Source organism: Hordeum vulgare, chromosome 5H, assembly GCF_904849725.1.
Source record: "Hordeum vulgare subsp. vulgare chromosome 5H, MorexV3_pseudomolecules_assembly, whole genome shotgun sequence".
Classification (NCBI taxonomy): domain Eukaryota; kingdom Viridiplantae; phylum Streptophyta; class Magnoliopsida; order Poales; family Poaceae; genus Hordeum; species Hordeum vulgare.
The window spans coordinates 557,986,121-558,000,791 of NC_058522.1; the positions used below are offsets into that span (position 1 = coordinate 557,986,121).

The following is a 14,671-nucleotide window of genomic DNA, read 5'->3' on the forward strand; positions in this document are numbered from 1 at the left end:
CGATCTAGGGTTAGCCAGTACCTCTCCTTTTCGGCATGTTCCTCCCGATGGACGTGGACGAGAATGATATGGATGTGCTGTATCTCGAAAGCAAGGTGGACGAGGCGCATAACCGAAGGTTGAGGTGATGCTCGTGGCGGCAGATCGCGTGGAAGACGAGAGATGAGAGAGAGAGAGAGAGAGAGAGAGAGAGGCAGCAGGCCATGTGGGAGATGAAATGCGAGAGGGTCAAATCGATTACGAAGGTGAGGATATTAAAGGAGAGGTGATTGGGTCAATAACGACCATACCCACGGGCTCTTCTAGGCAGAGTATTCTGTACTTGTTTCATCTATCTGGTAGCCTGATTTTCACCGTGCGAGATTCGCTCAGCTTTTAACGACCAAAAGCGTTTCAGGGTCGAATTTGCAAGGTCTGGTTGCGGATGCTCTAAGACACCTCTTTTATTGTTGTGCGGGATCACTAAGGCCATCTTCAACCACGACCCACAAATTTCCTCCCGCGGTCCGTAGACAGTGCGACTAGTCCAGGGACACGATACGACAAACCTCCATCCAACGCTATCCGCATATATTTCAACAATTTTTTAAACAACCTGAATGAATGAAATTTCATCCAAACGGATTTCAAATAAATCGGACAAAATTCGTTACGATTTAGGCATATTTGAAGTAAAATAGGCAAAATTATGTGCACGTACGGCCATGTGGAGCTCCATTCTCACAACAAGGATACACTACAGTAGTCTACGGCCGGCCATGGTGGATCCCTTTGTCTTTTCCATGTCCGGGGCCCACTCATCAAACTCACGGAAGCCCGGAAGGTATATTCCTCCCCTTTCCCTAGTTTCGGCCGCAACGCTCGTCGGAGTGACAAAGGGGATGCTTCAGCCGGAAGGGAAGGGTTGCATCCTCTTCCGTGAAGCGCGGATCCGTGCTTGCTTTTGGGTCGGGGGACGACGATGGCTGGCGAGAGAGGACACGCGAGACACCGGTTATGGATGCTGACGACTCGCCTACGGTGGCCAACTTTTGCCCCATGCATAGAAGGTGTGTTCAAGAAAATGCTAAAGAGAAAGAGGGGATGAAGAAGAAGGTTGGTGTGGGCCAACCTATTTTAGTGGTCAGTTTAACGGTTAAAATAAACGATGTTGACTTTTCTGCCACGACCGTCGGTGGCGTTGTTTAAAATACCTAAAATGTGCGTCAATTGTTTTCTATAGTTTTTTAGCACAAAATTAGAAAAAGTGATAATGTTTTGTCAATATTTAGAAGTTGTAGTTTAGTGAGACACCGACCTCAATTATGGTAGTTTTTGGCCAAATACTCATGGTATGCAGCAAAAAAGGTGTGGCATGCGGAGAACTAAAACTAGCTAAGGTGGTTAGGTTCTTTGTATTTGAACCAGCTCACATTAGTTACGTTCTAGAATTTTATAGATACTTACCTTTTTTGGATTTATTTTAAATTTTCTCATTATGTGCGTTCATAAGGATAGCATACAGACGTGTATATGAGCATTTTGTGTTTGCTTGTGTTTCAAGAAAAACAAAGAGTATATATCTGTGTTGTAAAAGCGCATATGCTAATTTTGGACGTTTCATTTGTGCTTTCTATCAGACGTTCCCGAAGAGACTCCATTTGTGCTTTCTGAAACTAGTTGTTCAATTTATAATTGTGCTACTTTAGAGTGAAAATTATGCCATTTGCGTTGAACTTCTAGTTCTTACTCCATAGTGGCAAACTTAGTTTCTAGTACTCCCTTCATCTCGGTGTATATGTCATCTTAGGTTGTGCACTGCGACCAAGACGAAGAGAAAAACAAGAGAAATTAATGTTAATTTACTAATTAATATCATTGCATGAAATAAATTAACCACTGCATGTCGTGCTAGTTAGTTTGAAGTCATTAAAAACATGCATGCCTCATGTCTCTTATTGGTTGATTCCCTTATTCATGTCAAAAAACAAGAAACAAGGTAAAAGTTAATGCACCGTGCCTAAATATTTTAAGATTATTTGGTTTTCATAAGATGACTTATAAACTGAAATGGAGGGAGTGATGGAAATCGGAAGGGGTAGAGCCCCTTCTTTTGCTCAAAGAAAAAAAAAAGGAAACTAGTTTTGCAATTGGAAAGTTTACTTTTTTGTATTTTTAGATTTAAAAATATCCAACTGGATAGTTTGTTACTAAATCACAAATTTTAGTTATTTTCATCAATTGTGGATTCATATCAGAAATGTGCACCTATGTACTTTATACAATTTATCTTGAAGTTAACCATAAATTTTTTGAAGAATCATTTTATTGTCATCGAAGGAATATTTATGATATTTCCATGATTCGATTTTTTTTCATGTTTATTATGCACTTTGGGAATAATATATTTTGTGAAATGGAAATAGTGGAGGTATGTGTGACATAAAAGTTTCAATATAGTTTCAGAATTTAAAATTTGAACTTTTTTTAAAAATATGTCCAAGATTGATCTTGTTTTGATTTTTTTTTTACGAAAAAGGGGTTTGGCCCCGCTTTATATTATAAATAAACCACACCTAGCATCCAAGCACCATACAAAAGTAGTCAAGAGCGAAATGAAGGGTTCAAGAAGTAAGAAAGGCAAAATAATTAAGTTCAGCCGAGGACATAGCACAACACGCCCCTAAGAATCTTTTTTTGAAATTTAAACACCAAGAACACCAATATTCAAATGGATTATAAGAGAAACTCCAACGGGCCGAGGTCCTTCGCACCTCCATGACCAAAGACCATCAGAGGTGGGATGAACCGGCGGTGGCTTCGACCAGAGGAGGAAGAAGACTTTTCTTAAGGAGGAGGAAAGATTGTGTTGGGAGTAAACTTGAGCTCCCCGTGGCTCGTAATTAAGCTGCCATCATAGAATTACTTGGACACGCTTATGAGAAAATGAGCCTGGCAAGATAGGTTTTTTGTTTTGTTTTTGCCACTCTAGTTTTTGCCAATTTTCCTTGTACCAGTCTACATTTCAACATTTCACATTTGCCACTTTTAACTTTTGGCAATTATCACAATTGTCATTCCATGAAAAATGAAAAAATAACTTTATTTTATTTTTGCCACTCTTAGCTTTGACAATGTATCACAATTGCCACTCTAAAATATTTGTTTATGCCACAAAATGGCAATTGTGATAATTATCAAATACTAAGAGTGGCAAAAGTGTAATGTCAAAACCTCGAATGGCATAAGAAAAATTGGCAAAAGCTAGAGCGACTGAAACAAAATTTTCCCGGCAACATATGTCCATTTATTGGTTTTATTATGATTTATGAGCGTCCTTGTAGGGTCATTTTCATTAAAAATGAGATGTGTATTATGTGCAAGTTTACTAGTGATAGAGAAGAGTTTCACGGGGTACACTTAAGACCACTTCCAATGCATGGGTGTTTATATGATGTACTAAGTGCATTAAAAACTTTAGCAACTAGTCTCTTCAATGCATAAGGGCTTAGCTTTTGTAGCTAAGCTTTTTCATTGAATTGTTTAACATTTAAACTCCGTCAAATAGTCATTTTACATAGGTTCATGCTTTTAGCACCGTTTTCTTCTCGATCAATGTAACGTTCTTTCTTCACTTCAATTACTTTGCCACATCATCTTTTTGCCTATGTGACACCCTTAATGCTTAGACTAGTCATAGCGAAGAATAATTTTAAGTAACATATGCGTGATGTCATTCAGCACTTTATTTATTAGTTTATTGATTTATCTTGTGTTGATATGTAGTACTAGCTATGTTACTTAATTCAGTTTTTCTTCATTAAATCATTGTCACATAAGAAAAATTATTGGCTTAGATCTTATGTTACTCGAGTTCCTTCCATTATGGATAGTCTTATACACCATGAAGCAGCGAGAAGGGCATACGCGCGAAAAAACAGGCACTGTCAACAGATCAATTAAGCCAAGGCAGTCGTTGCAGTTGCACCGGCACGGTGCGGCTCATTGAGTTGGCCACCGAGCGTCTTCTACTCTAGCAGGGTCCGGTTTAATAAGGCTCCTGGGAGCGGTTACGATAAGAGCACCCAAAGCGGCAACGAGCACGCCGGGAGCGGCATGGCGCATTCAGGTGCTCCACCAACTTTCCTGACCTCCTCCCCCTATACATACGCGTACAGCTAAAGCCCACACTCAATCGTTCGAGGGCGTAGCCGTAGCACGTAGAGTACAGCATGATGGCGCATAGCACTCGTAGGGCCAATGCCATCCTCGTCGTGGGGATGGTCCTCGCGGCTGCCATGGCAGCGGTGGCGGCGGCACAGGTGTCGTGTGGGGACGCGGTGAGCGCGCTGATCCCGTGCGGGTCGTTCCTGGTGGGCGCCGTCGCCGGGGCGCCGAGCGAGAGCTGCTGCCGCGGCGCGCAGGCGCTGCGTGGGATGGCGGGCACGGTCGGGGCGCGGCGCGCGCTGTGCAGGTGCCTGGAGCAGTCCGGTCCGTCCTTCGGCGTGCTCCCGGACCGCGCCCGGCAGCTCCCGGCGCGCTGCAACCTCGGCATCTCCATCCCCGTGAGCCCCCACACCGACTGCGACAAGTACGCCCTCACGCCACCTGCGGAGTAGTAGCACTACGCTAGGGATTTTGTATTGCATGCATGGAAAAATTGCTAGCTCGTACGTCCAACTCTCTGATTCTCATGCCGCATTTGCATGCATTGCGCTATTGCAGGATACAGTGAGCGGCCGGCGGGCGGGTGGATGGTGACCGGCGGCGCGGCCGGGTGGCGTGATGTGATGGCACGAAGGGTTCCATGGAGGAGTTCATGGCTGAATAAATACTACTGTAGCTACTATACTACCTGTATTTCGCCTGCCCTGCTACTACCGTCCGTAGTCATGGTTGAATAATGGTCTCAGTATTAATCTTTCGCATTCGCACCACTTGGCTGGTTTGCAAACACTATCCACGTATCTCTCCTTAAACCCGCACCAAAGGAATTACCACAACTCGCACAAGAATTTTGCTCCCCCAACCAGTTCATCCAGGCGACAGATCGCATTCATATTTGTGTCGTGAAGTTTCAGTTAAAAACCACGGAACGCTCTGTAGATTCTTAAATTTCAGGGAGCGGATGGATTGCCGAACAGCTCCTTCATTTGCTAAAAATCTCCTAAACAAATGCACGAAGGAGCGAGATAGCCGGAGCCAACCACGTCCGTGGAGCTGGGCTTGCCGGTGGTCGATGTGGGCGTGCTTCGCCGTCGAATAGGTAGCCACGGCCACACACGAGGGCTTCCGGCCTAATGTCATCGAGGCACAACGTGGACGGCGCGAGCAAGCACTTCTGGTTGCTACTGGCCGAGAAGATGCACGCAGCCGAACACGCCGACAGGGATCCTTACAGGTTCTTGCCTCCGAGCTTCCCTTGGGAGGCCGGCTTGAGAGGGGTGAGATGTTGAGAACCGAGCTTAGCTCAGTTGGCTTGCACTCGGTGCTCATGAAGTTTTCTTCTATAAAAAAATACCAGCAGGCTAGTCTAGTCCGGTTAGTCTCATTAATTTTTTAGAAGGATGAGATGTGGGTGATCGAACGGCTGCGCGCAGGGTGATCGTGCGGCTGGGAAGCCGACCGACCCAGCAACGCGACCGATAGGCCGACGCTCAGGCTCAGCATCGTCCTTCCGTTTGCGTTACCAGCAGCGGAACCAAACACGTAGTGTTCCCAGGGCCGGCCCTGAGGGGCGGCAGAGGGGGCGACCGCCCCAGGCCCCTAAATTCTAGGGGGCCCTTCCGAGGTACGCATCGCCAGCAAGTAGGTTAGCCCATGGCTTCAAAGAAAAAACAAGCTGGCCCGTGGCTCACACGAAGAGAAGCCGGGACTGTGCTTTGTGTACGCATCTAACCAGGGAATTCATGTAATCACATCTCGTCCCTAAAAAACGTAATCACTTTTCGTTTTGTCTAGGGTTTCCTTCCGTTCATGAGTCGCGCGGCTCCGACGATCCCCAAATCTCTCGGCTTTCCCCCTTAGACCTTCTAAGATCCAACTCAACAGACTGATCTCACCGCTGGACGTAGGGACACACACCGGTCCATGAGGCATGTGCGTAGCCCAACACATCCATGTGTTGGATGCGGATGTACACGCACATCCGAGCGGCGAGCGCCTCCTCCCTCCCGCGAGATACCAGCCCAGGTCATGTCTTCGTAGACTGCTCGATTCCGACGCCAATCAATCGCTTTGTGGTATGTTGTAACGATATTATGCATTTTTCATTGCCTATTCTCTATAGTTATATTCTTAACAAAACAATTTATCTTTGTACAAATGATGCATGCATTGCACTCCTAGATATTGGATGTAATAATTTTTTTTTTGCTATGTTCGTTACCAGAATACCGAGTCATTCCAAAATACCCATATCGCAGTGAAAAGAGTAAAAGGAAAAAAAGAACAGGTAGATGACTAGGTAGAATCATGAAGAGAAGCTATTGACAAAAAAAGGCAGGAATACTACTGTGTCAATGAAACCAAATCATGAGTTTGGAATAAGTTTTGTGGAGGAAGACAACAGACTAATGGGAATTCTAAATGTGAACAAGAAGAAAATGTAGACATCAACATTGTTTTCTTTTTTCGAGAAGATGGCATCAACATAGTTTTTTTATCCGACATCAACATACTCCATTAAGAACAATGTTTAGGGCCCGATGTTTATTATTGATATGATCTTTGCATTAAGGGGCCTCAAGTTTTAGTTTCGCCCCGGCCCCCAAAATCTCAGGTCCGGCCCTGAGTGTTCCACACAGAAAAACACGTCCAAGTGTTCCATATAGTCCATCTCAAGACGTAAACTACAACGCGATCAGTGCGCTGGCGCCTCTCAAACCCTAATACCCTGAATATCCATTTGGTGTTCGCCTATCTATATCCATGTCGGTGTATACATCTTCGTCATGGCCGATTGTCTATCCTCGTCCCCTGCCCTCCTCCACCTACTGGTCCGCAGACAGTCCGGCCATGGAGAGCTCGTGGATCATGCTGGAGCGCTTCGTGTTCCGCAGGGAGTACGTCAACGACGGCTCCTTCAGGGACGAAGCGGCCGCGCCGCTGAGGGCGAACTCCGTCACCACCATGGGAGACCCCTTCACCGTCGCCTTGCTCCCCGCCGCCCCTCCGTCCTTCTCCCGCCTCTACGTGCACTGGCCCCGCGGTCCACGCAACCACGACGGGACGTGTAGGGGAACCGAGCTCCAGTCGGCCCACGGGGACCTCCTCATGCGAAACAGTGGCGTAGCTAAGGGGTGGACAGGATGGTCCATGGATCATCCTAAAATTCCACCATAGCCAATATATAGGATAGAAAAAAAAAATATTTTTTACAATGCATACAATTACATGAAAATTTTATTATTGGACCACCCCGGCTCATCGAGCTAGCTACGCCACTGCTGCTAAACCTCACCTCGGAGGTGAGTGACGACGACAGGGACCCTTACGGGAGGGACTACTTCGTGTTCAATGCCGCTCTAGGCGCGCTCAAACTGCTCCCCGAGTGCACCGAACCCATGGTGATCAAACATCGGGGCAAGCATGCAACCACGAAACGCCACTTCGATCGTGACACCATCGGAATACACTGCGGCATGGATGGCGACTTCACCGTGGTGCAGCTGGCCAAGTTTGATGTTTCAGCAAAAGGTAGAGCACGTATGGGAGCAGAACTATGCGTCTTCCACTCCCCTCTATGGACGGCCAATGATGGTTCTGATGATGTAGTTGCTAAGGGAAATTGGAAGAATCTGACGCTCCCGGTCATACATACAAAGGAGGAATTCACCGACCTGACCCGTTGGTCGACCGACGCTACCATCATATCCAAAGACTGCGTAATCCGGGTTGATTACCACCAAGGAGGCATCATGTCCTACAACACACGTCATGATGCACCAGAAACTATAGTACCAAGTAGTAGGATCTCTTACAGCCGATTGCCCATCAACAACCGTCCTGAAGATTCTTCACCAAGCGGAAAGACCCTCGAGATGTACCGCAGCCTGTGCGTCGCCGGGAAAGAGGGCGATCAGCTCAAGTTTGTCGACGTTGCCCGTGACGATGACGTCTTTTCTGGCCCGCTCGCTGCTAGTTCTAGTTTCACCATCACCTGCCATACTCGTGCATCATCAGAAGACAATGTTTGACACAAGGATGCGGTGATTACGTCTCAAATGTTTTGGTATATTGCCGTCTTTAAGCGTCTTCTCCCTCGCAATGTAGTGCCCATGTTCCCTCTTGTGAATAGGGACGAGCCCAATCACATACACTTCATCGTGTCCGAGCCGAGGGGCAAGGTTGACAAGCTTTCAATGGCGGTTATTGATATCATCAAAGAGACACTAGTTTCACTTTCTCCATATGTTCAAGGAGAGGAAGACCTCTGCGGCGAAGATACAGACATGGTCAGGCACAGGTGCCGTCTTCTGCGGTCCTTTCCCCTGTCAGTTCTCAAGCTTGTTCTCGTTTGATTTCCCATGTGGAGTACTATTAGTTTGCATGCCACATGTCACGTAATTGTGTTTCCGATCTTTTAAACAAGCTTTTGGTTATGTTGGTGTTTTGCTAATTAATTAATTTTGACCATGAGGTCGCCACTGTTACCAAACCGCATGGCTAAATTTTAATTTCGAAGTGAATTTTTTAATTTAAAATTTCAACAAAACCCATAAATAATCGTACATATTTGAATTATTATAGCTGGATTCCAATCAAATTTAATTATTACTACACATTTAAAAAATCGCATGTCTTATATTTTAAATATTTGAGTAGATACATAATTTTATTTTATTTTTGATTTGAAACTTGTGTGGGATGATTGAAATATTATTTAATGGAGTCTAAGACGTGAAAAAAAGTATTTCAAAGATCATTACTGAAATTTAGTGAAACATATGTAAAACTTCTTGAATATTGAATAAAACAGTTAGAAAATGATTTCTTAGAATCTATATTTGCCGAATGTTCAAAGTCTATTGGTTTTTAAAGATTTGTGGATGCAATCAAAAGTTAATTATAATATTTCCGAAATAGGGTAAGCACAATACAAAGTAAAAAAAAACTTTGATGTGTGGATGGGTGTTAATCCATTTTTATTGTAAAAAGAAAGCTGTACATATTATCCCAATAAAATAGAGGTTTATCTTTTCGCGGCTTCTTTCTTCGCCGGTGTGGCTGCGGGCCCCGGCCCCTTCGGCTCTCACTCCGGCGGCCCGAGGGCTTGGGGACCCCGGCAACTTCGCTCTGGCTACTAGATATGATAGGTTTAGTATTCCTCCAAGGTATAGTGTTGCTGGTGGAATGCACGCCGTGTCGAAATAAATTGGCCTTGCTTCTTCCTTGCCTTGGTGATGCTTCAATCGACATCGTCGGAAAGCAGGTAGCCTCTGTGCGTTGAATTTTGGTTTTGACGATGTTAGGTTGTGGTGGCTGATGCTTGGCGTCTTCTCGGGCGACAACGTTGGCTAGTGCAGAGTATGTGTGTGTCTTGAAGTGTGGTGTGCAGATGGTTGCTTGCGGCGGCGTTCATCTTCTCCAATCACTTTGAATGAAGAATCAGGATTTGATAGACTTGGGGGTGATCTCCGAACGACGTGCGACAAAGACTTGGCTTTGTCTCTTTTGAGAGCCGTTTAATCGGTTCATAAATCAGTGTGCTTTGCATTGAAGTTCTTTCAGATTTTGGTGTGAAGGTTGCTAACGTCTTTCTCCGGTTGTGCCATGGTAACGGCGGTGATCGACGATGTGCGATGGTTAGATTAGACATATGGATCTCCAAGACACTAGGCCATCTCTTTGTCTCATGAAGTGACCATGTATGTACTCAATGTAATTTGTTTGTTTAATAATGGACATGTGGTAAACTGGTAATACACGTGTTGTGCCAAAAAAAATAGAGGTTACATTCAGGTTTACAAGACCCGAAGATGCCCGGGGAAGCACTTTAGCATTAGGACATCAAACGCTGAGCTAGACAATGTGCTACTGTTCACACACCGAATCCCAAAGCACCTTTCCCCACGAAAAAAAGGAGAATCTCAAAGCAGCTTGAACATCTTCCTGGTTGTTATCGTCAACGCCGCTACGGTGCGGGTGATGACCATGACCACATTTCCAGGTTACTTCGACGGTCGGTCTCGGAACAAGTGGGCTGGTGGCTCCAAAATTGTCACCAACCATATCCGTCATGATTGTGAGTTTAAGATTGTACAACGGTATTATGGTATGTACATGTGATTTGCGTACGTATTTTGTAGACGGCGGCTTAGAGCAACTCCAACGCATGGATGCATTTGTCGTTGTATCGTTGCCCGTCATCTTTTCCTCTATTTGTAAGAACATTTACACCCGGACACTTCAAATTCTCCCTCAAACATTCAGACAGGCCGTTCGATCAGTGCTTGATAAAAAAACCGACTCGAACGAGCCTCTCAAACCGGCCTCAAACGCTCGACCGGCACCTTTCATTTTTAGCCCAAATACGGGGCGGATATACAGGAGCCCGGGTGTGCCCGGACACGCCCGCCTGGCCCCGCACTAGCCCACATCTAGCCCACGTATATTCGTCCCCATTCGTTCGTCGGACCAAACCCTAGACACTTCACTCCACTCTCCTTCACTCCCATCCGCCACCCAAGCTCACATCCGGCATGGCTGACAGCGGAACCGAGTCCTTCACTTCCAGATCCATCGACCACGAGCTCGTTCCACGCGACCCCGAGGAGGAGATGGTCGTCCGGCTTGCGCTCCGCCGCTCCTGGGAGGCGACCACATGACGGCAGCGCTCGGACTCGCAACACCGGGAATTCATTGCTTCCGCACAACCGGTGCTTGGATCCGGCGTTGCTGCCTCACCGGAGGCGGTGCGGACCGTCTTGCGTCCGAACGCCGTGGCGGAAGCGCAACCCCTCCGTTGGCGCGTCGGGCACGAAGCAAGGTCGGCCTCGGACGATGTCATGGCGCGGCGTGCCCGCCGGGCGAGGCAGCGGACACGGGATGTGGCGGAGGCCCTCGCGGCAACGGATGTTGAAGAGGCGGAAACACACTCTCCTACGCCCCCGTAGGGTGCAGCAGCGTTCTTGATGCAACCGCGTCGTGGTGAACGTCAGCTCCTCTCAGGAAGGATCCGTCATCGACTGGCACCGTGCCGGTTACGGGCTCCGACGAGGAAGAGTAGGATGGGAGACGGCAGGACTTCGACCCCCGTGAACCGAGTAGTGTCCCATGTCATACTCTACCTCGTCGGCGATCGGATCGACACTACGAGGGACACAGCCAGCCATCGAACATAGGCATGACGGAGCCGGACGAGCTCCGTTTAGTATTAGGTTTACATAGTATGGATTTGAGGTTTCTAATTTAAGGTATCCAGATATACAATATAATATTTGAGACGTGGACGATGAATATCCGCAGAGATGTTCACGAGCGTTCGGGGGATCGAATTTGAGGGTGTAGATGCTCTAACGACTTGCCCATCACCGCGTGCTACCAATCTCAAACCATGAATATGCAAAAGGAAAAAAAACTGACCTGCGTGTGATCTAGCGATGCATCAGGCATGACATCAGAGTAGCGGTATAGTCATCGTAGACCACATAATAATTGCAAATAGTTATTCTCATACACAGATCCTGTTTGTACCTGCCTTCATTCTCGTACACTACTGTTTACCACTCTGTCGAGGATCATGGTGGGACCATCCTGAGCCCACTGGACATACTCTAGAGTCTACACACAAACGTTCTCGTACACTACAATCTACAATATCCGGTGATGCTGCAGATTTCAAAGGCGATTAAGAAACAAATTAGTCAGATGGTGGGTGGCGTGGAGCCTATTTAACGTTCCACGCTGCACAATTAAGAAACAAAATATAGGTGTCAACCAGTGGTGGCGCGCTTCCCACTGAGCAGAGCACCACCGATCTGCCGGTTCTTCACTTCTCGCCGGCACACGGCCGGCCCGTCGTCAGGCCGAGCGAGCTCCTGATCCCCGCCATGGACGGCTCCGGGTCCTCCTCCTCGCCGCTGCGCGTCGTGGTCGTCCCCTGGCTCGCGTTCGGCCACATGCTCCCGTACCTGGAGCTCGCCGAGCGGCTGGCGTCGCGGGGGCACCGCGTGTCCTACGTCTCCACGCCCCGCAACCTCGCGCGCCTCCCGCCGCTGCGCCCGGCCGCAGCGCCGCGAGTGGACCTCGTGGCCCTCCCGCTGCCCCGCGTCGACGGCCTCCCCGACGGCGCCGAGTCCACCAACGACGTCCCCGACGACCAGCGGGAGCTCCACTGGAAGGCCTTCGACGGCCTCGCCGCGCCCTTCGCGGAGTTCATGGCCGCCGCGTGCGCCGACGACGGCACCAGGCCTCAATGGGTCATCGCCGACTGCTTCCACCACTGGGTCGCCGCCTCCGCCGTTGAGCACAAGGTTTGACGACCCACCTGCATGCCGTGCCCGCTGCTCGCTTGGTTCCATTAATTCCGTCGCATGCACGTCCTAAAGATCTAGCTCGATGCTCAATCAATCAGGTGCCATGCGCGATGCTTCTCCCGACCGCTGCGGTGATCGCTGTCGCGCAACCCCCGCCGACGGAGCAAAGTGGAGCGGTCGCCGAGACCCGCCCTCGTTACGAGCAGGAGGAGCTGGCGACGATGTACGACGACCAAGGCGCATCGGGTATGTCCCTTGCCCAGCGCTGGCAGTTGACGAAAGATAGGTGCGCGCTCGGGGTCATCCGGAGCTGCGTCGAGTGGGAGCCCGAGTCCTTCCCGCTGGTGCCAACCATACTGGACATGCCGGTCGTGCCTCTCGGCCTTCTGCCGCCGTCACCGGACGGAGGCCGCCGTGCTGGCGGCACCAACGGATCGGCAGAGCACGCCACCGTGCGCTGGCTGGACGAGCAGCCTCCCGGCTCCGTGGTGTACGTGGCGCTGGGGAGCGAAGTGCCGCTGCCCTTGGAGCAGGTGCTCGAGCTGGCCCTCGGGCTGGAGCTCACCGGGACGCGCTTTCTCTGGGCTCTCAGGAAGCCCAGCGGTGCCGCCGTCCTGGATGACGGGGCCGACATGCTTCCGCCCGGTTTCCAGGAGCGAACTCGCGGCCAGGGGCTGGTGACCACGGGGTGGGTTCCTCAGATGAGCATCCTGGCGCACGCGGCCGTGGGCGGGTTCCTGACGCACTGCGGCCGGAACTCGCTGATCGAAGGCCTCCTGTTCGGGCACCCACTCGTCATGCTGCCCATCTTCGGCGACCAAGGCCCCAATGCGCGCCAAATGGAGGCGAAGATGGCGGGGTTGCAGGTGGCGAGGGACGAGAGCGATGGCTCGTTCGACCGCCATGGCATCGCGAGCGCGGTCCGGGCAGTCATGGTTGACGGAGAGGCAAGGAGGAGATTCGTGGCAGGTGCGGCGAAGATGCAGAGGGTCGTGGCTAATTCGGAGCGACAGGAGAGGTACATCGACGAATTTGTGCAACGGCTTCGATCTCACGGCGCCGCAATTGCCACTGGTGGCAAAGACACTACCGCCGCCCCCACAACCAGCTGAAACGGGATAGTTCGTGAACAATAAGGGAACATTTTGTGTGTGTGTGTGTGTGTTTTTTTTTATTGGCGGGTGGAACATTCTGTGTTTGATACTCAAACCGGAGCATATGCAATAATGCTAGTCCTACAAAAAACTTACAAAGATTTATTTAACCTTTCAAACTAATTCTTCTATTCCCTTGATTTTCAGTGGGGGTGAGGCCCCTCATCCCCCAATTACAAATCACAATCTTACACATCAGTTTGTACGTAAAATCTTTAAGTAAGCCTTTGTAGACGTAGCATTACTCGGAACATATGTGGTCCAGCGTGTCATCTGTGATGTGGCTCTATTTTCTTTCTCGCTAGGTGGTGCTACACATATCTCACGTGGTCTCCGGAGAATTTATGACACACTTGATTTTTTCACCCATGAGAAATCTATCAAAGTGTGGACCTGTATTCTTTTATTAATTCATAATATTGTATTAAAAGTGTCGTGGTTTTGTCATGGTAGATATCCCCGTGAAAGAACTTAGGTGTGAGGCCATCGTAATTAGGTTCGGCCCCTCATGGTGGAGGTACAAATCTACATCCTCCTTGATTGATATTGATGATGATGATGATGATCTCGACTATAAAGGTGATATTTCGCTACCTCTAGTCTCGAGGGTTTCTAATCTATCTATCTCTATCTCTAATGTCCTCCCCTTCTTGATATCTTACCCCTTCTAATATAAGTTGAAGGGACAAAACTTATATGTGGAGTCCTATTAGGACTATAAATAGTCTTTTTTCAATTACAAGTTGAACCCTATTTCAGGTCTTGCTTCCCTTAATGGGAGTCATACTCTAAATCTTATAGGTCTTCTTTGTCTCCCACGCTGAGAACCCCACTGAGTATTCTTCATGAGCCAGCCCTTCATGGTCCCTCCATGAGTCGGCCTTCGGCCAGGTCTCATTCTAGGCCTTTGGGCCCTTCTTTGCGATCCAGTATATTCGGCTCGTGTCAAGTCAGTCTCCTGCCGGGTCTCGTCATTGAGCCTTGGATTTCTCCTTGTCTCATCTTATCTTAACCCAAAAAATGGGCAACCCATAGAGCTTTCAAATTCTAGGCCGGGTC

General features: G+C 48.5%; 2 protein-coding genes across 2 annotated transcripts; both read left to right on the forward strand.

Moving 5' to 3' along the window:
• The first annotated feature begins 4,159 nt into the window (after window positions 1–4,159).
• LOC123452926 (non-specific lipid-transfer protein 1-like) lies at window positions 4,160–4,916 on the forward strand. Its single transcript, XM_045129667.1, has 2 exons — window positions 4,160–4,570; window positions 4,705–4,916. Exons 1-2 carry the CDS (start codon window positions 4,212–4,214, stop codon window positions 4,712–4,714), a joined length of 369 nt encoding a protein of 122 aa, XP_044985602.1. The 5' UTR covers window positions 4,160–4,211; the 3' UTR covers window positions 4,715–4,916.
• Window positions 4,917–11,873: 6,957 nt separating this feature from the next.
• Window positions 11,874–13,722, forward strand: LOC123452922 (UDP-glycosyltransferase 91C1-like). The gene is made up of 2 exons (XM_045129663.1): window positions 11,874–12,455; window positions 12,557–13,722. The coding sequence occupies exons 1-2, from the start codon at window positions 12,033–12,035 to the stop codon at window positions 13,568–13,570; spliced, it is 1,437 nt and encodes a 478-aa protein (XP_044985598.1). The 5' UTR covers window positions 11,874–12,032; the 3' UTR covers window positions 13,571–13,722.
• The last annotated feature ends 949 nt before the right edge of the window (window positions 13,723–14,671 follow it).